We start from the raw sequence: 26925 nt of genomic DNA on the forward strand, positions 1-26925 counted from the left end.
ATTATATATCAAAGAGCTTTTGGTTCTGTGGCTGTTTTAGGTACCTACAAGTACGTCCCACACACACCCACACGCACACAACCCCACACCTCCACACCCACACACTCCCCACACACACCTCACACATGCACACCTCCACCCACACCCAAACACCCCACACCCCCACACCGATACCTTACACATCCACACCCACACATCCCACACACACTCACTCACACACACACCTCACCCCCCCAACACACACACACACACACACACACACAGATACCTCACAGACACACCTCACACATCCCCCCCACACACCTCCCCCCCACACACACACACACACGTACACCTCACAGACACACCCACACATCCCACACATACACACACATCCTACACACATACCCCCCACACCCACACACACCCCACACACACCTCACACACCCACACACCCACCTACACCCAAACACCCCACACACCCACACCCACACACACACCTTACACATCCACATCCCCACCCACACCCACATACCCCACACACCTACACACACCTATACACCTCATCCCCCCTCAGACACACACACACACACACCTCACAGACACACCCCACACATCCCCCACACACCTCACCCCTTCCCCACACACACACACCTCTGACACACACCTCACACACACACACACACCACACACCTCACACACACGCACACACACACACACACTCCTCTCACACACACACCCACACACCCCCCCACACCCCCCCACACACACACACCCCACACACACACCCACACACACACACACACACACCACACACATACCCCCCCACACACACACCCCACACCCCCCCCCCCCCACACACACACTCATTATTTTTTTGAGGGGGTGCCCCACACACATACCCCGACACACACACACCCCACACCCACCCCCCACCATACCTCATACACCCACACCTCCACCCACACCCAAACACCCCACACACCCACACACACACACACCATACACCCCCACACCCCCACCTACACCCACACACCCCCCAAAACCCCACCCACACACACCTCACGCCCCCCCACACACACACACACCTCACAGACACACCCCACACATACCTCACCCCCCCACACACACACACACCTCTGACACACACCCCACACACACAAACACCCCACACACACACCTCACACACACCCACACCCACACACACATTCCTCACCCCCACACACACCCACACACACCCCCCCACACACACACACCCCACACACACACACACACACATCCTACACACACACACACCCCACACACATACCCCCCCACACACACCCCATCACCCCCCCACACACACACACCACTCACACACACACTCATTATTTTTTTTATTTTTTTGAGGGGGTGCGCGCCCCGGTACACGTATCGGTACACGTACTGGTACGCGTACCCTGGAGAAAAAAAGAAAGACAGAGTTTTTTTAAAATGTAGCATTTTTATATAAATTGGAGGTAGTTCTGAAAAGAACTGTTTTTTTTATTCTTATTGTTGTTTTATATTTTTTTATTGTTTTTTTGTATCCCGCGACTTTAAATTTTTTTTTTATTTATTTTGCCTTGGGGGTCCTTGTGGGACCCCCTGAGCAGGCCTAGGGGGTCAGGGTGTTTCTACTCTGGCCCCTTTGCGAGTTTCACACCTTTGTTTCACTGCTTTCTTGTGCCTTGGTTCGAACAAGGCACAAGATGGCTGCCAGGGACACCCAGTATGCAAGGGGAATTAGTTCCCCCCTTCAAACATGCACGGGGGCTGCGTTGCAGAGAGGTGTAAAAAATGGTGTGGCCTCATTACACCTCTATGCAATGCAGCCATCTGGCGCATACTGGAGGCTCCTGGTGGGCTAGTTGGCCCCCAGGGACCCCCATTATGCAAGGGGAATTAGTTCCCCCTCTGCAAACGCGCCAGGCGGCTGCGTTGCAGAGAGGTGTAACAAGGGGCATAGCCTCATTACACCTCTGCAATGCAGCCCCCTGGCACATACTGGAGGTTCCAGGTGGGCTAGTTGGCCCCCAGGGGCCCCCAGTATGCAGGGGGAATGAGTTCCCCCTCTTCAAACATGCACGGGGGCTGCGTTGCAGAGAGGTGTAAAAAGGGCCGTGGCTTAATTACACCTCTCTGCAATGCAGTCCCCTGGTGCATACTGGAGATTCCTGGTGGGCTTTCAGGTCTTATATAGTTAGGAATTAGCATTAAAAAAAACTTTGAAATTCACTGAAAAACCATAGGTTTCAGGCCTTATATAGTTAGGAATTAGCATTTAAAAAACCTTTGAAATTCACTGAAAAATCCATAGGTTTCAGGCCTTATATAGTTAGGAATTAGCATTTAAAAAACCTTTGAAATTCACTGAAAAAACCATAGGTTTCAGGCCTTATATAGTTAGGAATTAGCATTTAAAAAAACCTTGCAAATTCACTGAAAAAACCATAGGTTTCAGGCCTTATATAGTTAGGAATTAGCTTTTAAAAAACCTTGCAAATTCAATGAAAAACCCATAGGTTTCAGGCCTTATATAGTTAGGAATTAGCATTTAAAAAACCTTGCAAATTCACTGAAAAAAACATAGGTTTCAGGCCTTATATAGTTAGGAATTAGGCACAAGAAAGCAGAAAAACAAACGTGTAGAACACAAAAAGGGGGCAGGGTAGGAACACCCTGACCCCCTAGGGCTGCTCAGGTGGTCCCACTAGGATATTAATATATTTAAACGTTATCCGCTAATAGAATTAGCATTTAAAAAACCTTTGAAATTCACTGAAAAAACCATAGGTTTCAGGCCTTATATAGTTAGGAATTAGCATTTAAAAAACCTTTGAAATTCACTGAAAAAAACATAGGTTTCAGACCTTATATAGTTAGGAATTAGCATTTAAAAAAACCTTTGAAATTCACTGAAAAAACCATAGGTTTCAGGCCTTATATAGTTAGGAATTAGCATTTAAAAAAACCTTTGAAATTCACTGAAAAAACCATAGGTTTCAGGAGTTATAAAGTTAGGAATTAGCTTTTACAAAACCTTTGAAATTCACTCAAAAAACTATAAGTTTTAGTGGTGTTATAGTTAGCTGGACATTTTACTCATACAAAACCATTGAAATTGCTCCTATATAGTTAGTTGTACTAAGTATATATCGCGCACCCGCAATCCACTGCTGATGATGTCACATATTACATCATTCATGACATGGTCAGTGACATCACTGATGACATCTCAAATGACATCACTGATGACATCACTGATGACATCATCCACGTGACAATCACATACACCTTTTCATACACTATTACAATTTTTCATCACTCTTTGTAAAATACAGAGTGTCATATTTTAATCCATTGTCACAGCAATACAAGTATCTAAAAATCCACTCAGTGATTCATACATGTACACACACATCTAATCCCTTACCTATGGATTCACTCATACATGCTGTCAATGAACAATAGAACACTATCAAAAATACTTATACATCTATATCGACATTAAACAACAGCACGCATCCTATTCACATATGAAGTCATCCTACTCACTTATGCAAACAATGGATCATACTTACATATTTACTTAGCAAAACACTTATACAAACACCACTTCTTCTATTCATTTAGATAGTAAGTCATACTTAGTGAATTATAAAATCATTATTACAAGTATACAGTTCTCCATACAGTCACTCACACAATCATTGTGTTTTATGTATACTTATTTATATACAACAACTGACACATACACTGCCTTTTATTTTTCTAGTTTGTTGGACCTGTACCTTTGAGAAATATATTTGCTCATCACCACACCCATAAAGAGATTCCCTCACCCAAACTGTTAGAACATGTATTTTTAACTTCATATATCTACTGAATAAACTATTCACACATCTCTGGACAGTCACACACCCTCCACCGAACCACACACACTTTCACACTCCCATACAAATACTCAGTTAACTAATCAATAACTAATATAGACTTTCACATACCTAGTAACCAACTGTAGAATCAGTTTACACAACAACTGACAAAGTGATACAGATATTCACACAGTTTAGTCACTATCCACTATATTTTGTGAGACATTATAAATTGGTCAAGTAAACAGTCAATTACACTGCTACTAAATCCTCCATCCAAATATTTATTTATATATCCACTCATTCTTCAATGCAAATTGCTATATATATAATGCATATTTAAATAACGAAGCAAACCACATTCACTGGATGATGTCATCAGTGATGTCATCAGTGATGTCATTTGAGATGTCATCAGTGATGTCACTGACCATGTCATGAATGATGTAATATGTGACATCATCAGCAGTGGATTGCGGGTGCGCGATATATACTTAGTACAACTAACTATATAGGAGCAATTTCAATGGTTTTGTATGAGTAAAATGTCCAGCTAACTATAACACCACTAAAACTTATAGTTTTTTGAGTGAATTTCAAAGGTTTTGTAAAAGCTAATTCCTAACTGTATAACTCCTGAAACCTATGGTTTTTTGAGTGAATTTCAAAGGTTTTTTAAAATGCTAATTCCTAACTATATAAGGCCTGAAACCTATGTTTTTTTCAGTGAATTTCAAAGGTTTTTTTAAATGGTAATTCCTAACTATATAAGGTCTGAAACCTATGTTTTTTTCAGTGAATATACATATATATATATATATATACATGTGTGTGTGTGTAAAAGTGATATAGGGCGTAGCGTGGACTCAATAGCATTTTGATTAATTAATCATCCAGAATAAAATATAGCCCTCTCTCACAACACTTTATCCTTTGCATTCATTTCAGAGCTCAAAATGCCTACTGGGAAAAATCGTGATCTCAAGGATGTATCTGTGAATGTGGTATTTGTATAGCGCGAACAGTACCACAAAGGAATTAAGGCGCTGTACAGGGTCAAAGGTAAGCATACAGTCAAAGATGGTGGCTCCTAATACCTGGCCTGCGGGATTGGTAATAGTATATAAGATGATGCTTTGGGGCGTGTGCTTTGCATTCACCCACGTGTGTTGACTTGTGAACTGGGAGGAAGAATAGTCCGTTAAACCTGCTGAACAGATTACAGTTCTTGGAAAGGTGAAGAGGTCAGTGACCTTGGGTTACAAAATCCAAACAGGCATAAAGAGCTTTTTGGCCCATTGTAGAGCATGTAAAAGCATGTCTTTCAGCAGGCCGGCCAGGGGGGTGGGAGAAAATATAGGAATGTTGTAGTTGCCTGACAAGTTCGATGTTATTTTTTCAATGGAAAAATAAAAACATAGAGAAATCATTCTAATCTTGTAACGTTTATAAAAAAAAGAACATGTTTATAATATTGCCAGTATTTATTGAGGTTTGTAAGACTTTTGAAATAAGTGTTATCCAATTAACTGTCTGGACCCCGTGAACCCTTTGAAAACGCAACTTTTTCAGGTCGCTGAAGGAAACGAAAATGTGTTTTTACGGAGGAGACATTGTCAATTGCTTTTGTTGAAATTGCGTCCTATACAGAATAGTTTAAAGCGTTCAAAACGTTTTTCAACTTGAGAAATATTTTATTTGCTCACCATATTTTATTGGCTTAGTTAAAGTTTGCACAATTATTTTTTACCATCCATGAAATCATTATATAGTGCCCTTAGGGCTCTAGTTTGCAGTTATTAATTGTTCTGGAAACATCTGTAATACAACCTGCCTGAACAGTGAATTGAAATGTTCAGCATCTTTATACCTGGATGTGTACTCTTCATAAAATAGATTTGGGTTTAGAGCCTTACCAGAATGTTTGGACCTTTAGATACACAAATTACTTTTCAGATATTCTTTACAGTAAAGAATGAAATGTTGCTGCTACGCAACCAGCCTATTATATGCACATTCTTTGAGATGTCATTTCAATCTCTACTCCTTTATTGATCATTTGGCACGATTATAAATACATAAAATAGAGATATACATTGTTTTCATCCTTTATAGGTTAAATATTTGCTTTTGTGTACAAAACCTATGCCATTGACCAGCATAACCCATTGACCAAACAACAATTGAATAAAATGCATAAAAAACAAAACTTTACGCACCAAGTGATAAATAAATACCATCACATTTCCCATTAGTACCCTTATATAGAAGTGGTAAAAAGATTGTAGGTCAGTTATACATACAAAGTGTCTCTTGCATCACAGAGGGAAGGACTACTTTCTCGGTCTGCCTATCTTATGAATTCCCACCACACCTAAACAAAATGATGTTTACTTCTAAACTTACTTGTGCATGAATGTATTTATTTTGCTTATTAGTAATTTTTTGTGAAGGGCCGAAAGCCATAAAACTTGTCTGAGGGTGCCTGGATGGGTGGATGATAGAACAAGATGGGGTAGATCACAGTCTAAAGGCAGTCATATCCTCATGCTGTTGTCCATCAGTGGTGATGTATCCCTTGGTGCCTGTTTGAGGTGCACCTTGAATGTTTCTTTTGGTGGAAAAGCCTTAGAAGTTAAATGATGAAAGACAAACACCAGACCCTGGCATACATCAATGATGGGTGGAGTAGACCATCAGGCTGCAGGTTTCCAAGCCTAGCCTCATCCGAAGGAATCCCATGTGTGAGGAATTGGATTGTTGGTTGAGGGTGGGGGTGTTTCCGGGATGAGCTCTTCTCAAGCAACAGCCACAATTCGTGTCAGGGTGAACCACAACAGTCCCTTAATTAACTACACTGTACTCAATGCAACATAAATACACACCTTTCACTCAAGTTCGTGCTATATAAAAAAACTAAAAAAACAAACAATTGCAATGCAATAGGTCTCACATTACTGAATCTTTGAGCTGCTAGTCTTGCATTATTATTAGCAATGCCAACAGCTCAATCTTTTATAACGTCAGACCTATTGCATTGCAAATGCTTGTTAAACATGGGGTACAATTTAACAAGGTTATTTGACACCAAAATGATAAAAGTCTAATTACTAGAAATGTAAATATTACATTTTAAAGGTTTAGCTGATGTAGAACCATAAATTGCAAAGCAACAAACTGTGGTTATCTCCTCATGCTGGACCAGGACAAAGGTACACGTTCAGGCTGATCGCAATGGAGAGCGGGCCGATACAGGAACCAGATTGGTCCCACAAAGAATTGTACCTTATGTCCTTGATGCAGACCATTGCGTATTGCTGTGTCAGTTCTGATGACGAGCTGCCAGAGCTGTAAGGCTAATTTCTGTGTCAGGTTGCGTTGCATCAGTTCGTTGAGGAGCTTCAATGGCTGCAAATCAAGTTCCTGCATCGGGTTGAATCATGCTGTGTTAGTTCCGGTGAGGAACTGTGAAGGCTGCAATGTGAGGTCCTGTGTCAATGTGCATCCTGTTGCATCAGTTCCAATGAGGACCTACAAGGGCTGTGATGCAAGGTCCTTTGTTGTGTTATGTCACAAAGCATTGGTTACGATGAGGCCTTCGATCAGGGGCTACGAGGTGCTGTACTGCTAGGCCCTTCATCACGCTGCGTCAAGTTGCATCACACTTTGTCAGTTCTGATGAAACCCACAGTTGGTCCAGGACGAGTACATTCTGAAGCCAGCCAGGGGTCTAGGATGTGGGTGTTGCACTTCTTGGGTACCAGGACTCACTCCAGCAGATGTCTGCAGCAGGGCACGGGCAGGTCCAGTTGAGTCTGGGCAGCTGGGCAGATGCATGACAGGTCTCTGGCGCTTGTTGTGCCTGTGGCTCACTATGTGCCTCTAGCTCAGGAGGCAAGTCAGCTAGCCCTTGGAGTCCCTCTGGCAGTTCTGGGTTCAAGGAGTAGGTCCAGTCTTCATTCCCCAGGCAGCAGGGCAGTCCTCTTTCAGCAAGGTAGCAGGGCAGTCCTTCCAGCAGCAGGGCAACAGAGCAATCTTTATTCTGAGTCTTCCACAGGCACAGAAGTGATCTGAAAAGTAGATCTGAGGGTCCCATTTGAAATGTGAGAAGCCTCTGGCATTTGCCGTCCACCGAGCTGCTTGGAAGTACCTGCGCCCCTGTCCTGGTCCCAGTCTGTTTGCACTCACAATAGGCTAGTGTGAAGTTCTTTTTATTTTATTTTTTTATTTTTTTTATTAAAGAACCAGCAGCAGCATAAGACAATCAGGGATAATATTAAACAGGATAGAGAAAAACAAAACAGAACATAAAACTTTAAGAATGGATACATTATAGATACATTTAGGAACATTTATGAACTGTGGAACTGAATACAGAAACTAAGAGCTACTAAATGGCATATATACAATCAAATGGAGTCTTGTAAGGCTCAACCAATTCCGCTTGAAAATATCCCGGCTTTCCAATTTGAAACAGCCCGCCAAATCGCCTCCCCTTGAAGCATTGCTTTAAAGCCTCTAGTAGCAAATGTAGCCGATTCATAACTGTAAACCGCTAAGAAGTGGGCTAGCCACATCTGAAAGCTTGGTGGGGAAGCTTCTTTCCAACGGGCAGACAAAACTAATCTCAAAACCGCTGCACCAATAAATAACAGTCGTTCTTCAGTTTTTCAAAGTTTTAAAGAGTTGTCATAACCTAAGACACATAGGGTATCAGACTCGGGGAGTTTATGACCAAATATTTTCTCCCAAAAGGAAGCAATCATACTTTGAATAACAATAAGTTCGGAACAATTGCTAAACATATGGATTAAAGTAGCGGATCCCTGTAAACATCGTGGGCACAGATCATCCTCTCTTTTGCCCCACGCAAAAAGTTTGGCTGGGGTAAAATAGAGATCAAATACTGTTTTGAACAGTTGAGCTTTTAGGTTACTAGCCATAAATAATTTATGGCTCAACTCCAAGACTCTATCTATGTCAATATCTGGATTATTAAGTTTCGCCGCCCATTTACTTTCCGTCTGTTCCATATCATCCTGTGATTCAGTCAGAAGGGTGTCATAAAACGTTCCTATCCTAGTATTTGGTCTAACCATTGCCTCAATTATATCAATTTTTGAAAGACACAGTGGAGACCCTTTAGCTCTTAGCTTAGCGAATAACTGTGCAAACTTAAGAAAGTCCCCGTTGGAAAGACCATATTTCGATTTTAAATCAATAAAAACAGTGTCTGATCCTTTTAGCAAAAACTCGTTAATAGTTTTAATACCCAGCCTTTCCCATTTCCTTGCAGTAGATTCAAAATCAAGACCGAGTGTAATGGTGGAATGCCAGAGAGGTGTATAACGATTAATTTTCCCAATGTGCATGTGTTTGGCTACTTTATCCCAAATTTTCCAGGCGCTATTTAGAATTTCTCTCTTATTCTTCTTATAATAACTTGCCTCGGTCCTTCTTAGTAATAAACCTTTAGCATCTTGGCCGAGTACGAGCTCATAAATTGAGGGAATTAATGCTGTATCAGACCAATTTTCTTCGATCGAATCTAACACCATAGGAGTTAGCTGTTTAGGAAAAGCTGCCCAGTGGTAGAAAGTTATATTAGGCAAAGTAAGCCCACCCCTATCCAGTGGAAGAGACAGAAAAGAATGTGATCGCCTAATCTTTCCATGCTGCCAAACAAATTTAGACATAAGGGCGTTGATCAATGTGAGAATTTTAGGTTCAACAGATAAAGGAATAGTTCGAAATAGATATAGGCATCTAGGCAGTACATTCATTTTCAAATAATTGACCCTACCTATGATGGAGAGGTAGAGACCATTTACCCTATCCAAATCAGTCTTTATCCTTTCCAGGAGCGGATCAAAGTTAAGTTTCACTACAAGCTTAGTATTAGAGCAAATGACTACTCCAAGATAAGTAGCTGTCTTGGCTCTTCTTTGATCCGGGCAGACAGTATTATCAGTACATAAGATAACAGTCTTTCCTCTATTGAGAGAATACCCCGAGCAATTACCATATTCTAAAGCCACTCGCTCAATTTCCTGAATCGACTCGATCGGGTCAGGTGTTAAAACCGCGATGTCATCGGCATAAGCTAACACTTTTGTTTCAAATTGATTACAGAGTGCTGGTTTAATGACATTGCTTTCCAAAAATTTAAGAATTAGGGGGTTGATATAGAGAGCGAAAAGTAGGGGCGAACAGGGACACCCCTGCCTCGTGCCTCTTGCAATATAAATATAACCAGATTCTGAACCTAACATTAGAAGTTTTGCTTTGGGACGTAGATACATTGATTTAATAGATTTCAAAAAATTAGGGCCGAAATTAGTGCGTGCCATGGCTACCCACAAAAAGTTCCATGAAACACGATCAAAGGCTTTCTCAGCATCAAGTAGGATCATTGACATCTGGCCCCCCGTGACAGACATGGCATCAAATAGGGCAATAGCCCGACGGGTATGGTCTGTAGTACCCTTGCCCGGGACGAAGCCATGTTGCCACGGAGAGACCAGATGCCCAATGACCCCACTGAGTCTAACAGCCATCACCTTTGCGTATAATTTGGAGTCCGAATTAATCAAAGATATTGGGCGATAGGATGTTAATTGCTCGGGTGGTTTTCCCTTCTTTGGGAATACAATAATGCTGGCCTCATCCCAGGAGTGTGGAGGAACACCATTGTACTGAACCCCCAGAAATAAATCATATAGAAGGGGACATAATTGTTGGCCAAGAATTTTATAAATACCGACCGGCAATCTATCGGGCCCGCTGCTTTGCCAGATGTTAAAAGCGATAATGCAGACTCTACCTCAGCCAACGTGATCTCACCTTCTAACTCTTCCCTGGATATATCATCTAATAGGCTAGCAGCCTCTGGGTTATTGAGGAAGTTCGCCAGAAAATAATCGATATATTTTTCGGTGGTAACAGCTTCTTCTGAATTCAACCTTTGATAGTATTTTTGGAATTGAAGGATGATATCAGCTGCTTGCGAAAAGGTCTGCCCACCGTCTACAATTGTAGAGATGTTAATTGTTACGTTTTTTTGACGGGTTCGAAGTGCAAGCTGCTTGCCCACCTTTTCACTGCTTTCATACACCTTCCTCCTATGAACTCTATAGGTTTGAGCAGCTTTCTGGCTAAGATTAGTATTAAGCTCAGCTTTTATGACCGCTACCTGGAGCATCTGGTTACTAGCATCTCTACCCTGTGCGATTAAGGTAGTGTGGTCTTGCTCAGCTTTAGCCAGTGCTGACACCTTTGACTCATGTTCTATTCTTAATTTAGTTCTGGCGACGTACTGAAAACTAGTAATCTCCCCCCTTAAAGCGGATTTGTAGGAGTCCCACACTGTATCTCTGGAAGCGCTGAACCGATTTATGTTAAAGAACTCTTCGGTCCAGTTTTTAATATGAGTAATAAACTCGTGATTAGACAAAAGTTTCCTATCGAACGACCAGGACCGTCGTTGAGTGTATTGTGAATTAGCTGTGATCCCAAGTATGAGTGCATTATGATCGGAAATTATTCTTGGGGGTTTATTAATTGTCGCTTGTGGTGCTAAGTCTCCGGAGACAAATATGTAATCAATCCAAACTTGTTTTTGGTGAGGATGTGAAAAATAAGTATATCCTAGGTCATGAGCATTGTTTAGTAACCAGATGTCAATTAATCCATAGCTAGCCAAGAGTCTTTTAACAGCCTGATACACCCTGGGTTTACGACCATGATATTTCTGTTTGGAGGGAGTATTAGACAACAACGGTATAAGTGAGATGTTGAAATCACCACACAAAACTAGTGGGCACTGCCAGGTGGCCAGTTCAGCTTCAAGTACCTCAAAGATAGTTGGATCGTCGTGGTTTGACCCATATATGGTGCAAATAGTAATTCCACAAGCAAGCTTAACAATAGCCCATCTGCCCTGGGGATCTGAAAGGCGACGTAGTCCTAACCCAAGGCTTGTTTTTGCTAAAACTGCAACACCCCTTATGTTTGAAGATTGTGTAGAGGCTATCAATAAATTGTACCCCTTCAAGTTCAACCATGATTTCTTAACCCATGGAACATGAGTTTCCTGAAGACAGAGTATATCAACAGGATTTAGTTTCAACAACTCAGCCAGTCGTCTTCGTTTATCCCCAGATAAGAGCCCTCCAACATTCCAAGTTTGAACACTTAATCTACCCATTACTTATAGGAAAAGATAGTAAGAACACTTTAAGCAGATACAAATTTGTTTTAAAACGTTGCTCCAACTCGAGTTCTGTTCCATTTAACTTCCCCTTGCTTAAGCCTCTTGCTGACAAAACTGGTTCTTTTTTTAGTATTTTCACCCCCCTAACCACCCCCGCTCCCCCTTCCCTGCTTCCCTCCCCACCCTACCCTCACACACCCCCTTGAAACCCCCAAACAGTAGGCAAACAGACTCAACCAGAGTCTGAGTGATGCAGTTACAGCACAGCATCTAAGCTACCGCCATTTAAAGTACCGAAATAATAAATAAATACCCTGAAAAGGGGTAAAAGGAGACCCATGATACCACCTATACTAACAATATACAATTAAGTGTTAAATGACAACCTTAAATTGTTTCAATGCCTCACTTCTTAACCATATCAAAATCATACCCTGACTAAGTGTGTGCATTTATCAAGGTTGAATCAAAAAAATAAAGGCCATAGGCAAACAAGTGTCAATGATATAAGTCATTTCTAAGACAATTCATCAAGGTATGCTTTTGCTTTGATTTCGGAATAAAAGAATTTTGTGAGGCCACCAAATACAATTTTAAGCTTCGCAGGGTTGTTCAAATATGTTTGGGCACCTTTGTCTTGGAACGGTTTAATCAGAGAGCGGAGCCGCCACCGTCTCTCCACAGTTACGTGGCAAAAGTCTGGTCTTGTGAAATAAGTAAGCTCGTTGTATACCACCTTACGGTCTGGTCTCGCTTTGTCAGCCACCTTCTGCATTAACAAGAAATTTCCAAAATATACTAAAATGGCTCGGGGATAGACCCCGGGTTTAGAAGGCAGGTTAAAGGGCATCCGGTGGGCTCGTTGGATTTTGGCGTCCCAGTTCCAGTTTTTGAGATCAGGCATAGACTCTCTGAATAGTTTTACTACAAAAGCTCGAGTATCCGCCCCCTCCATTTTCTCCGGGATTCCCAGAATACGCAAATTATTGCGACGCTGTCGATTTTCGAACTCCTCCAGCTTCCATTTAATGTCTATGAGTTCGGCTTCCTGAAGTTTAATTCGCTCAGAGTTCAGAGTGGCCTCTTTCTCGTTCGTCATAACCCTGGCTTCCATCTCTGTGACTCTTTCGCCTATCAGGTTGCAAGATTTGGAAAGTTTCTTGACAACTCCTTGCATTTTACGGAGTGCAGCCCGGGATCTCTTACTGTCCAGAGCTGTCTCTTCCCTATGAGCTGCTATAGCCTGCAAAATAGTTTCCACTGCTGAGTGAGATATTTCCGAGGTAGCTGAGTTTGTAGGGCCCCCCCCACATGTAACACCGGATTAGAAACTGAGTGGTTATCGACCGAACCACACTGTTTAAGTCTGGATGTCGGTTTGGGTTTGGCTCTAACAGTGTTAACATTCAAACTCTCCTCATCGTAGCTACCCTCGGAAGAGCTGAGCAGTGGTTCTGATTCAGACTCTCCATCATCCAAGCCTTCTATAGAGTCACCTTCATCCGACCACTCGCCTATAGCATTAATCCCATTCTCGTCGGAAAAGGAGTAGAACTCACTAGGTTCTTTATCTTTCTCCTCCAGCAGATGAGCCTTTAAAGAGCTTTCCCCCGATGTAATTTGATCTAACACTTGATTCCCAACCAACAAGCCAGAATTGTCAGAATAGTCAGTGAGTTGGAGGGGTGGGGGTGAGTTTAGAGGCTCAACAGTTGTGGCTGGTAATGATTCAGTCAGGAGCCCAGTAGATAACACCTGTGTTGAGTGATTTACCCCAAGCGTTAATTCGCCTTGTACCCCCAAGACATTTTCTCCTGCCCCTGAAAACGACATGCAGCGCCCTTCCAACTCTTGAATACGACCAACATCACTCACCAGGACCCCATCAGGTGTAATAAGCGGGGGAAAATGAACAGATTGAGCAGACTCAACTGCATCAGTATTACTTACAATTAAGGTGACTGTTGGAGGGGGCTGTACTGGAGTCGTGGTAGCAACAGTAGAGGTAACTCCAGCCAAGGAGTTCATGGTGGTGTTCATGAAAGGCTCAGGCTCCGATGTTGCTATGGGACTCCCGGAATTACCATTATTTACTCCCGGACTGTGGGTTGTTACCTCATTGGCGGCGTTGTTCAGTGTATCTTGGGTAGTCTCTTTTACTGGACCTTTCTGCAATCTGCTCTGTAATCCCTTTTTAAGCAACAAGTCCAGTACTGTACCACCGGTTGAGCTCAGCTTTCTTCTAGCAGCGTGGGCGTTATGTCTTGAAGATTGTTCAGAGGAGGCTTGTTGATTTCTAGCCTTAGATCTTCCTGAGTTGGTAAGGGTGTTGCCTCCTTCCTCATCGTCTAACAAATCCTCATGTTGCTGCCGCTCAGCCTCCTTTCGAAGAATTCTGGCGGCCTTTGCTACACGCGCTCTGGTCGCCGCAGCTGAGGCTGCCGTTTTCGAGGGCATAGCTGTAGCCGGGTCTAGTGGCTCTGCAATGAACACGCGAGCAGAGAGAATACAGTTGTAGCACTGCACCCCCGTTAAGCGATCGGGGGATACAGTGTAGCCGCGATGGTAGAGCAGCGGCCGCTGAGGTTGCTGCGACTGCGGCTGTGATTGTGGGCGGACTCCTATCTGCACAGCTGGATCCGGATCTCTGGCTGGAGCAGGAGCCGAAACAGGGGGGAGCCGATAGGTCGCGGCGTTGCCGAACCAGGTGAGCGGCTCTCCCGTAAGGCTGTGGGAGCAAGGGAGTTGCAGCTGATCGTTGAACTCGAAGAGCAACATGCCAGGGTTTTTTGATCGCCGCAATTTCGTGTAGACTGGGTGGTGTGAAGTTCTTTATGTGTGAACTGAGGCAGTGTCTTTGAAGTTCAAGTAGGGCTGTGCACAGCTCCACCCCATCATGCCTTGGATGGCCCATCCTGCTAATAACCAGGCCATCGCTTGTGTGGCTGTCTGTGAGGAATACTCAAAGGTTAACTGCCAACTACACCTACTCATGTGACCCAGGAAACAGGCTGCAGGCACCAAATGGTCAGGACAAGAAAATGCCAACTTTCTAAAAGTGACATTTTCAGATTGTGACTTAAATTCCGACTTAACAATTAAGGAGGGTTTTAAATTACAAATCTTCAGAAAAAAAACATGACATTCCTACCTTCTCCTACACAAAAGTTCCCATGTATTAAAGGTAGTAGAGTAGCCCAATGTTATCCTGTCGGGAGGTAGGCCTCACCGTAGTTAAAAACTAATATGTGAGTTTTTTTCCTACCAGGACATGTAAAGCTTAAAAGTATACGACTAACCTTTTAAGCTCACTGCATTCTGCCCTATGGGCTGTTTATGAGATCTACCCTAGGGGTGACTTATACATATTAAAAAAGGAGTTTTTAAGCTTGGCAAAAGGTTTATTTTGCCAAGTCGAATCGGCACTTTAAAATTGCACACACAGGCTGCAATGGCGGGCCTGAAACATGTTTAAAGGACTAATTAAGTGGGTGGCACAATAAGTGCTGCAAACCCACTGCAGAAGTAACTAGCAGTACTTAAACTGGTTCCCTGGTAACCCCTTTTTGAAAAAGTATTGTACGTCCTACCCGGCCCCCTCAATGGACGTAACCCCTATAGTTCAAAGCAAACCCACTAGTAGCATCAAGTTTAAGGGCACTTTACTGGGGACATATAAGTAAATTAAATGTGCCAATTGGGTTAACACCAATTTTACCAGGAGAGGGCACAAGCCCTTTAGTACTGGTTAGCAATGGTAAAGTGCACAGAGTCCTAAAAGCTAACGAAAGTGGGTTAAGAAAACAGGAGGGTGAAGGCAAAAGGTTTGGGGGACTACCACCGAAGGGTGTCAAGTCTAGACCCAACCAGGCACTAAAAAGGAGGGGTGCTTTTTCAGACCTCTGAACTTTACAAATTCATGTTCAAGTCTTAAGGAAAGAGGATGAGTGTATCAGAGGGCAGGGTGATGTATGTGGAAAGAACCACCTCTGAAACCTTTGAGTTTGGGCAGCCAGATGACCAATAGGTTTTCGAGTGGCTAATCTTCAAAACCTTGCTCGTTAATTTGGTTAGAAGACTTTAGTTACACATCTTGGTGCGCGCCATGCAGGAGGATACTGACAAATGGATGGAGTCTTGAAGTGAGATCTATTCTTGAGTGGGAGAGGTATTAGAGCAGGTGTGATGTGATTATTGTACCTTAATACATAAATGGGCAGGGTTGAATAGTTATGTATCCTTTGGAAAGTTCCTATAGTTTCCTAGGTAAGCCCTGCAAGGATGCTGTTGTTGAACTCATGGCAAGACAATACCAAGGTAAGGGCTAGATTGTTCTTTTTGTAGAATATGAGAAGGAGAGTATGTATTCCCCTCACTGGATACAGAAGTATTATGTCTTTGCTTACATCTTTATGCATCCTCCTTTCCTGCGATGTTATGCAATTTTAAATAAAATAAATGAAAGGTACTTTTGGTAACTGAATTGACATTGTGAAATGAAAGAGGGGTTTATAGCAAAGATAATTCCCATGTTGCATGCCTTTGAACTGGAGTTGGAGTGGACACAAGGAATCTGGCCAGGTAAAAAGGAGGAATGACAGATCCTCAAGATCATTGGGCAAGAATTCAAAAGTTGCTCTTGCACCCAAAAATTTTTGGGCATCTGGAGTTGTATTTGCATCAGACTCTCGGTTACCCTGCGTCAAACCTGAAAACTCATCCATTTTAAAGTAGATCCTTCTTTAATCAACATACTTGTGTACATATGGTCATTGGCATAAAGTATGTGTTTCTGTGCCGTTAAATATGGATGGGGAGACAATAGGAAAGTGCAGGGCCAATGAGAACTCCACAGAGGACGGTGGTTCAAACTGATAAAAAGTGACCCAGCCCGTACGTCATGAAGTTGATCATGAAGAAAGTGAAACAAATGAGAAGATTGCCGCACACCAGCACATCACAGCTGTCAGTCAATAAGCTTGCATGTGATCAGTCGTTTCAAATGCAAAAAAAAGCCTAGCAGTATTAAGGCCAGGCAGTGATTAACTCTTCCAGTGCTCAATTTGGTGGTTTCAGTGCAACAGAGGTGGAGTAATTCTGACTGGAAGTCACTAACCAATAAAGTATTATATAAATGGCCGGATGGTTCAAAGGATACTTCTGATTCCAGTACGTTTGTGCTACTTGAGAGGTTAAATATGGGCATATAGTTTGACAGGATCCATGGGTCAAACCTTTTTCGCAAGAACAGTATTCCAAAGCAATGTTTACGATTTCTGCAGGGCTTTGCCTGTCACAAATAAAACATTGATGAGATTGGTAATTAATTATTGAAGCTAGAGTTGAAAGGTCCATGTTGATGATTTCTCATTGCAGGTGTCTGGAGGTGGTGAGGACTTTTTGAAAACAACTTACTGATACCCAACATGTAAACAGGTCTAAATGTGATAGGAGAGGCTCTTTTTGGAGGTTTTTATTTTAGTTTTGAAAAATAGCACAAGATTGTTACATAGATGTCTTGTGGGAGCTGGCACCGATTAGTCAAGATTATGAGTCGCCCGTTCTTTATGGACTTTAAACAGCACCTATTAATATGAGCATCATTGATCTGAGCCTGAAAAGGTGCATCCCTTTCTCTCATTTAAGCAGCTTATCAGTCCCTAGAGCGTGCCCTCAATGTTATGGGATCGGCCTGCATTTGAGACTTAATCCACCATTGCTCAAAGGCTCTGGCCCTTAGTTTTTTTTACCCGAGATCATAATTTAACCGTCCACAATCTATTTTGTTTTACTTTTAGTGTTAATGTCCAAGTAATCAAAGCAGCAGACAGCATCCTGAAGGTGAGGATTCAAAGCCTTGTGGCATTTGTCTAAATGTATCAGGATTCAGTACCTTCCTGTCTCTTGACTGGCCGCTAATCTGATCTGGGGCTTAGCTCAAATACTATCTGAAAGTGGAAAAGCATGGAGTTTGTAGCACAAGATATGTAATTCAGGCAACAGTCAATCCAGAGAATGGGTTGGTTGGCAAATAACTGAAGGAAGCCTAAATTGTCCAGTCATTCTATAATTCCTTGCATCTTGTCGATAAATTGCCAGCCATGACATTTCGGTCCTTAGATTATTTGCGAGGTCAAGAAAGAAAGTCAGTTGAGAAGATAGCAAAGAACTTTGCCAGATGATAATATTTAGTTCACAAATACAGAATAAAGAGGGGTTAGTATTGCATTTGATTAACTGATTTTTAAGTCACCCAAAAATTCCTTACAGGAGAAAGATTTGTGATAGATTATGGTTATTCAATCTCTTCAACCTGTTGATTTGGTTTAAGACAAGATCCTACAACAATAATAGGAGGTGTTCTCTTAGATTAAAAGGGATATTGGGGACACCGTAGACCATTGCTGAATAGTTGCCAGTGAGTGGTGTTGAAGATGAGTTTGGCCTATCAAGTAGTGTGGGAAGAGCCCAGATCATGTGCTTGCAGGTTTTTATTTTATGGTATGGCCTTAGCCATGGACTTTTGATTTTAGGAAAATGATATATAGTATAACTACATACATAGGCTTTCAACCAGCCCTCCTTATCCATTGGTCTCTAGTTGTGTCATTCACATTTTACTTCTGCTCACCACAGCATTCAACACAGGCCAATGACTCAACCCACCACCATTGACTAACTTCGCTGTGAATGATGGCATTCTTTCCTTGCACAATGCACACCTACATAGAAAAGTAGGGCACTTTAGTGCCAGGAACTTTCTACCACTTTTCGAAGAAGATGACAGGTAGTTAATGACATTGAAAGAAACACCAATACTTCAAAAATAGATAAGTAGTGATATTTTTGGGGGGTTCTGTACTGGCGAGCTCTGGGACAGATGTAAAACGTCCCTGCTGAGAGAAACCGACTAGGATTGGGACTGAAGCTGTGGGATGAGGGATGCAACTCTACTCGTTTTAGTACATATAAATTCACATTAAATGGGGGTCTTAAAGAGTTCAAGAAGAACAATTCTTCAAACATTACTCTATACATAAATGATGAACCAAGGCCATAATTTGTTGCAGTTACACCAAGGCCACGTGCAGCACAGTGCAAATAAGAAATTGTAACACGTGGTACGACGTTGTCCAAACATATGTCAAATAAAAAAGTGTCAAAGCCTAACCAAAACCAGGGAAACCCAATTCCAATGGCTGTTGGTACCTGCTCCATCAGTTTGCATTCATTGTCAGTTCAGCACCCTGGTGCACGCTTATGTCTCTGAATCCTATGATCTTACACACTGTGAATGAGCATTTAGTCTAAATGTTTCACTGTTTTGTGTTTGCAAAATCCTTTACGGGTCCGTCCATTGCTTAGAAAAAACAATTCTCTTTGACCAGTCCATCATCTCCAACATTCACCCACAATAAGCATCATAGAACGTTTTTCTGTTTGATGAGGTCAGGTTGGATTTTGAGTTCATTCACTGGATGGCTCCTTTAAGAAAAGTATTACTGTGAAGTCCCTGACCAGTGGATTGATCCTTTGTTGATTTCATGGCAAGACCCTTCAGAGGCCGTGTTATACATAGTCCCCCCAGGGGCATTTTCTGCATCCCACGGCACAACGGAATAACAGAAGAGGCCACAGATGCTTGTGCAGTCCCTTCTGTAATACTGGTAGCGCTGGCACACATGTGGCACCAGCTCTAATCGTGAAAGAGTGATCCCTCATTAGTATGGGGCCATGGTCAGATACAGTAGCAAACATGCCCTTACGAGGCACCCTGACAGTGCACTACAAAGAGGTGGCATATTGTTAATATCCTCCTGAAGGCAGCCCTCTGGAGGGGGAAAAGATGGTCTCATGGACATGCAAGAAATCTCTGCTGAGAGAGGTCGCCCCTGTAAGGAATCAGAAGGGTGTTCATCCCCCTTGTCTCTTTAGACATTTGCCTTTCTGTGCACTCCCCTGAAAAAACAACAGTCAGTCCCGGAACGCCCCCGAACATTAATTCCCTGGTCTCTCTATTAAGTTAGGTTACACCTCTAAGGTCTGAGACAGGAAGTCAGGCTGTATGGTAAAATCCCATTCAATCATTGGCCTCTTGTTGGAAGGTGTCACTGCACGAAGGGATGAGAGTTAGGGTGAGTTCTACGTATTGCACCCAGTTGCTCCATGTCGCTTCTCTACAAGACTAAAGAAGTGGCCAGGATGACCGACTCTGTCTATGAAATCCTTAGCCTTTCTATAGAACAGCCACATGGCTAATGGATTCGAGGCAATATCTCACTCTCTCACTATTTGATAATAGATGTCTCTGGTAAAATGATAACATTTTATTAATTAACACTTGCAAGTTCCACTTTGTAGTACTTTAAATAGCACTTACTTCGTAACAATAAGTTAGCTTTGCTAGATTTTGAATGTGCGCTTACTTTCTGTACACAATTCTTCGGAAGGGCTTAACCCGCTGAGATATCTGACCTACTGGCGAGGGAGTCACAACTCAGATGGTTCAGATTAGATTAAGTTCAGAAACCTTGACCATTCAGCCTCTGGCCTCTTGGCAAACGCTGCTAAAAGAGCCACAGCTGCCCAACAGAGCTTCGTCTTTGGAAACAGCTGTGAAAGGACTTGTGAGATATCACAACCAATGTAACTTGAATGGAATAGCAGCACTCCTGCATCTGAATATGTATGCAGCTTTCTATAGGGTCCATCATTAAATTGTTTTCTGGTGAGTAGAATATATTGGCATTTAAAAAAAGCTGTGCTTCACTGCCTGACTCCTTCCTTCCTAATATTTCCCTTCATCTATCTTTCCCTCCTTTCTCTTCCAACTCTATTCCATATGACACCTCTGCCAGAGATAATATCGTCTTTCAAATTCAACTGCTACAGCCATGGTCCATGACTAGGACTTCATCACCCACTATTAACTATGGACATTACACATTCCTTAGTCAACTGTCATTGTCATTGGTGGATATTGCTTGGTCCTCAATGGCCATCGGTTGTCATGAAGAATAGTGAAAAATAATTGTGTGTATTACTCATCCCATCCTCATTGTCATCAGGGCACGACCAGTAGTAACACAGGAATATTAATGTACTTCTAGAGCAGATACATGTTGGGCATTCCACGTGAGATATGCAGTATGTATAGTCTTGTTCAGTAAATGGATGAATCTCTTAGCTTCACTGTTGTACTGAGGCTAGCTGTGGGTAACCTTTTTGTGGTTGGCTATGATCTGAGAGAGTAAGCCGACTCATGTCCTTGAAATGGGGGACTTTGGTCTGTAGGTAATTCTTCTATTAGACCATGAGTGGCTTTTTTCAATCTGTGGGACCAATTCATTAGGAGTGGGAGTTTGAATACTCTCCACCACCGGGTATTTTGTGTAGTCATCAATGATGGCGATAAATGTTGATGGTCTTGGTGGCTCCCAAAATCTGTGCTCATTCATGTCTGAGTGGTTGTTAGAATGTTTTCTCAGATCACTTGGTGTGATCTACCAGAATATTGTGTTTAAATATCATCATAACAATATATCATAGCCAGAACAGCAATTGTCACAACATTGTGACGTTAAGTGTATTTATGTAAGTATAGAGCTACTATTCTTAACTTTTCATACATGTACATTGGCAAAATATATACAGGCCATCAAGGTAGGTAAATGTGAAGTTAAAAATAGTAAATCTACACCTATCTATATATACTTAACTTAAAGACTGTGGACCTCGATATTCTGGCTACATTATCTTTGTATGATTATATTTTTCAGATCTATTTTCTGAAATACAACAACCATCACTTGCACTGGGGGATCTGGTAGTCAGAACGCTGTCCGACTAGTGTGTTTTCTACCATCCTCACCAAGAGGACACCTAGTGGCATTCATGTGCTTTACCACATCATCCAGTCCAATTTAGGTCTGGCCTAGTTCAGCTTCAGCTGTCTCACTAGCCTCATGTAATACACATTCATAAGTAAAACATACCTACTGACATGCATAAAGGGGATGTGTGTCAGGCCTCTTCATCCATTAAGCTCTTTAATTGTCATTCATAATTTGAACCACAACAGGCTGCATGGGGCCAGCGGGGAAGCCCACTTCAGCCATCTGGCACAGTAAGTGAAGACTTTTCACATGATCACATGTGCACATATGCCTAAAAAGATATGCACCCCGGTGCCATCTGCTGAAGTGCCAATACTTTACTTTCCAGTGTTTTTTGTATCCATTGTTTATCCTTGTTTTATTCTGATCTAGTCATATTGGTGTGTTTAAATTATCTCGTCAAGTTGCAGGAATTCAAAGCCAATATTGCATCTTCTTTGTGCTCGTAAGCACAATTTTATTCTGTGCTGCATGTTTAAAAGAGAAAGCGGTTCGCTGCACGTTCAGCCTGCTTACTAGGAAAAATCCATACTGCTTTATTCAAATTAAATGTATTTTTTATGTTATTGCATCCAGGTTTCGGTGGTGAAATGCATTCTTTTTTTCTTCTTTTTATTTTTGCAGCACAGGCTTTCAATAAAAAGAAATACAAAATAACCATTGCACCATCATGCAAAGGTCAGACCTATTGTCTTTGCCAGTGCTTCTTTTATTGTGCTTTAAGAGTATCATGATAACTGTAACATAACAAAGTATCCTGATAGAAATGTTGCATCCTTTTGATAAGTGTTCCTCAAGGCTGTTGCCTGGACTTGTCTTATATTACAACCAGCCCTCCTTGTTGTAGGATACGCTACTTTTAAAACCATGGGCCCGATTCACAGAACTAACTTAAGACAAAATCGTAAACTCACTACTTTTGGTATTCACAGAAGTTAGGATTTTGTCTTAAGTTTGTCTTAAGACAGACTTAAGACAGACTTGATTTAGGATGTTGTCTTAAGTCTGTCTTAAATCTGTTTTAAGACAAATTTAAGACAAAATCCTAACTTTTGTGAATACCAAAAGTAGTAAGTTTAGGATTTTGTCTTAAGTTAGTTTTGTGAATCGGCCCCGAGGTCCCCAGATGTTCATTTCAGATCAGTATTGGGTGCATTTCCTGCAAAGCTTTTCCTGGCCATCGACTTGCTTCCGATGGCTGACCGACATGGGGCGCTGTTTGCCGTTCAGGATTTTGTGATATTAATCACCTAAGCTTAGTTAGGCTCATGCCTGAATCTGTTTCGAAATCAACTGCAATGAGCCACTTTAGTGGTGCATAGAAGCAGTCACATTATTGAGCAGATGCTGTGCTCCTCTGTGTCTTCCTCCCAATAACATACATGCCAACCCTCCCGATTCAGGCGTGAGACTACCGATTTGAAGGCTAGTCTCCCGCCTCCCGATTCCTGCAAGCAAAAACCCGATTCCTCGGGGTTTGTTGACAGGGCGTTTGTGTGAAGTGCTAATTTTTCCAGCAATAGTCAAAGTGGCCATGCAGGGGCTCTCGATGGGGTGAAAAAACAACAAAGGGTCATTAACAAGGCAATAGTCTTTTGAAGACCTGTGAAGTAGGGGGGGGGCGTGTGTGTGCACAGGAAGCTGTTTTCGGCTGGGGTGTCACACAGGGGCGGGGGGGGGGAGGGGGGGACAACACTTGCATCACCCTCTCAGCCTGCCATTGCGCTCCATGCTTGTAAAAGGTAAGAAAAAAAACGTACATTTGTGTTTCAAATGTCCAATCCTGCAGCAGCACACTTCCAAAGCCCATACACGCCAGTAACCCGATTTGAAGCCCCATTCTCCCGATTTTAAAAAAAAAATCTCCCTCTTTGCTCTTCTGAAATGTTGGCATGTATGCAATAAGTAAAGCCAAAAGTTGACATTGTCATGTTTTACATTCTGTCCTAACCTTCCGCCTTAGGATGCTGCGCGCGCCTTCCATCCTGCAGCTGTTGGGAGCGGCGCTCTGTGCACGTGCAGCACAATATCCTGTCTCTGAAGAGCAGGACTCCTGACTGGAAGCATCTCCTGGGCGTGGCTAGCACATAGCGTGCTGGACAACTCACTAGTACAAGATATACGTGATTGCACCAAATATTGGCAAACTACATCTATAGCATCGATGTTGAGGAAAAACTAAGTGCAAGTACTAAGTGTGACGTATGATCCATCTCGCAGCCTTTTGGGAGGGACAGAGGCAGATGTTTATATTATGTGTAATAAGGCAGGTGATTGAATGAGATCACACAGTCTAACGTGAGCCACTGCAGTTTGTTGGAAAGGAAGATTTCCCTAGGAACTGAGAGGCCTGCACCATCTGCTTCATCAAAAAGTGAACAAAGTGTTCTTGTGGCGTGCAGTGTCAAACGTTTGTCTGACGCTTCGTAGCACTAGAAGTGAAAAACCTGTAAGGCACTATGAAACTATAGTACTTGGGTAAAGTGCTGGAGCCAGAGCCGGCTCTTCCTCCAGTAGTGCCTGGGTGGAAAGAAATGTGTCACTCCCGCTACTGGTGGTGAATAAACCAAAATGAGGCTGCAGGGAGCACTCTTTTCAAAAGAAGTCCTGGTAACCCCATCTGGGAACCAGCGGCGTCTGCTTGGCGAAGTGGCGAGCTGAAAAAAGAAACCGCTTTGCTACTCCGCTGCCTCTTTTATGGGTAGCGCCTAGCACAAACTCCAATGACGCGACCCCGGAACCGCTTCCGGGTTACTATGCACCCAGGGCGCAATTGCTGACGCCTTTAATGGCTGGTGGCGGTGTTGACGCCACATGCCACCGCCCCCAATCTCCCTGCCTGGCCCCGGCCCGAACGTCATACGTGCTGATCTGGGGGCTCCTTGGGCATATGGCCAAGTATCGCCGAGGTCCAGCCCCAGTGTATGACCAAGAACTTCCCACCTGCAACTCCCATTATCCCCAATTGTTAACAACACCGCACTTTAAAAAAATACTTTTGTGTTAGGGGTTGTGATCCCCCAGCTGTATTTATTATAATAACAAAATAATTCACAGGAAATGCACACAAAGTCATTAAAAAAAAAATACGCAGGAACCCATAAAAACATACAATATTATTTCCAATTTTGATTGATGGCTAACCTTAAAATAGACTCTGATACATTGAAATTCCTAACCATATCTAGACTTGTTCCTGGTATCCAGCATTGGACCTTCGAGTGAGATCATGACTGGTCAACCTGTGTGGGTCCCTCCCTAAGGGGACGTCCCCATCACCTTGTATCCCCTTCAAGTAAGCGTGTGCAGAGTGCCTGTCTGCATGCCAGAATACATATATCAGGCACCCCCTACATCCCTCATTATCCCCCTCAAGGACCTCTGCTAACTTGGCATCCATGCACCAGTGTAGGAATTGGTCATAAGAGCCTGTTGGTAACAAGCACTCCCACACACCCCACACCCTGCAGCCTCTAGCCGACTTGCTGCCACCCCCCCTGGTCGACATAGCAACCATGCTAGCTTCATCTCAAGAAATATCTCATTACAAGTTTGGAGAGGTGAACTCCATCCTGGACAAAGACACGCTCCCCTTGGTTGCAACCATGAGGGATGGTCTGCAGCCTTGGTGACCTGGACAGCTTATCAGCCTTCTTATTAATCTGCCTAAAGGAGTGGTTGAAGATCTTGACAGACTCGCCTCCCCCCTCCATTGTAACCTCAGAAGGGTTGCGGGTGGGATCATGCCTGGCGGAGCTTTATTGCCAACCAGCCCATTTCCATAATCAGCAGTTCATATAATTCACTCCTGCCAATGTGCATCAAATTGTTGCAGCCAAGATGCACTATCATGATCCCAGGGGGAGTACACCCCTTGACCCACAATGATTCCAATGTATGTCTCCAATGTGCCCATCGTAGCCCTCTTTACCCGTGAAAAGACACATGGTTGCCCACCTGGTGGACCCGTCCTTGAAGCCTCCTGAAAATAAACCAGCAGGCTTGCCAATATTGATGGGTGCCTAGCATCTGGCTTGGTCCCTTGCAAACACTGCCATCCCCCTAAAGCCCACTGCACTAGGAATGATCTTCTTACATCTGGGTGGCCAAGCATTCTAGAAAAGAAGGAAATTGCTGCCATGTGGCAATGAGCAGAAGCTACTGAGTGCCCTTGATCCCTCAAAGTTCCCAGGTAGCTACAGTATGCGCTGAATGCCCCCTCATATGCCCACGTTGACTTGTGTGCTAAATTGGCTGTCACGAGGTCCGGTAGACGTGGGCACCAAGCCGCCACAGATGGTTCAGGAAAGGTTTCAGGAATTCCACTGCTTCTGTTGAGCAAGACCTGAAAACCTGCATCTTGAAACGTTATAGAGCATCACCAGTGGTATTCAACCTGCCCGGGACATGCTTGGCCCAAAACAACACATTAAGTTTATGTATTGTAGCACAATCTCTTTCAGTAACCGGAGTATCATCTTAACTTTAGCTGCTTGCTGATTAATGCATTCCGGCACGTCATATTAACTGACCAAAAGATGACCAACTGGTTGTGGAACTAATCTTGCCAAATGGACAAAGCCACCAGGATGGGAAAGAGCTTGAGGGAACCAATTTTAGTAACCAGCCCAGACTCCACCCAGGGGGCCGAGCCACACCACCATGTCATTGAAGTCCAGCAGAAATGCCTGCCAAATACTCATGTCCTGCTGAACCTCACTTGACAACATGGTGTGGTAGTGCTTCTCTCTTAAGCCAGACATGGATCGCGAGGATGGGCAGCCAATGGGGCTGACCCTCAAAGCGAAATTGAGCTGCCAAACCACCTTCTGTAACTGATGTAACATGACTTCTTTGTTCCCAAGCAATCGTGAAGGCCTGGGAACAGGGGGAAACATTCTCCTTGGGGAGTCGTGACACACTAACCCTGGAATCCACCTCA

General features: G+C 43.0%; 1 protein-coding gene across 1 annotated transcript in view; it reads left to right on the plus strand.

The window, feature by feature from the left end:
• The first annotated feature begins 4859 nt into the window (after window positions 1–4859).
• FRMD4B (FERM domain containing 4B) overlaps window positions 4860–26925 on the plus strand; it is a 596661-nt gene continuing 574595 nt past the window's right edge. Inside the window, exon 1 of the mRNA XM_078661469.1 lies at window positions 4860–4937. Within this exon, the coding sequence (XP_078517595.1) occupies window positions 4875–4937 (63 nt within the window). The 5' untranslated portion in view covers window positions 4860–4874. The remainder of the gene's footprint in view (window positions 4938–26925) is intronic.

Source organism: Lissotriton helveticus, chromosome 9 (assembly GCF_964261635.1).
Source record: "Lissotriton helveticus chromosome 9, aLisHel1.1, whole genome shotgun sequence".
NCBI lineage: Eukaryota > Metazoa > Chordata > Amphibia > Caudata > Salamandridae > Lissotriton > Lissotriton helveticus.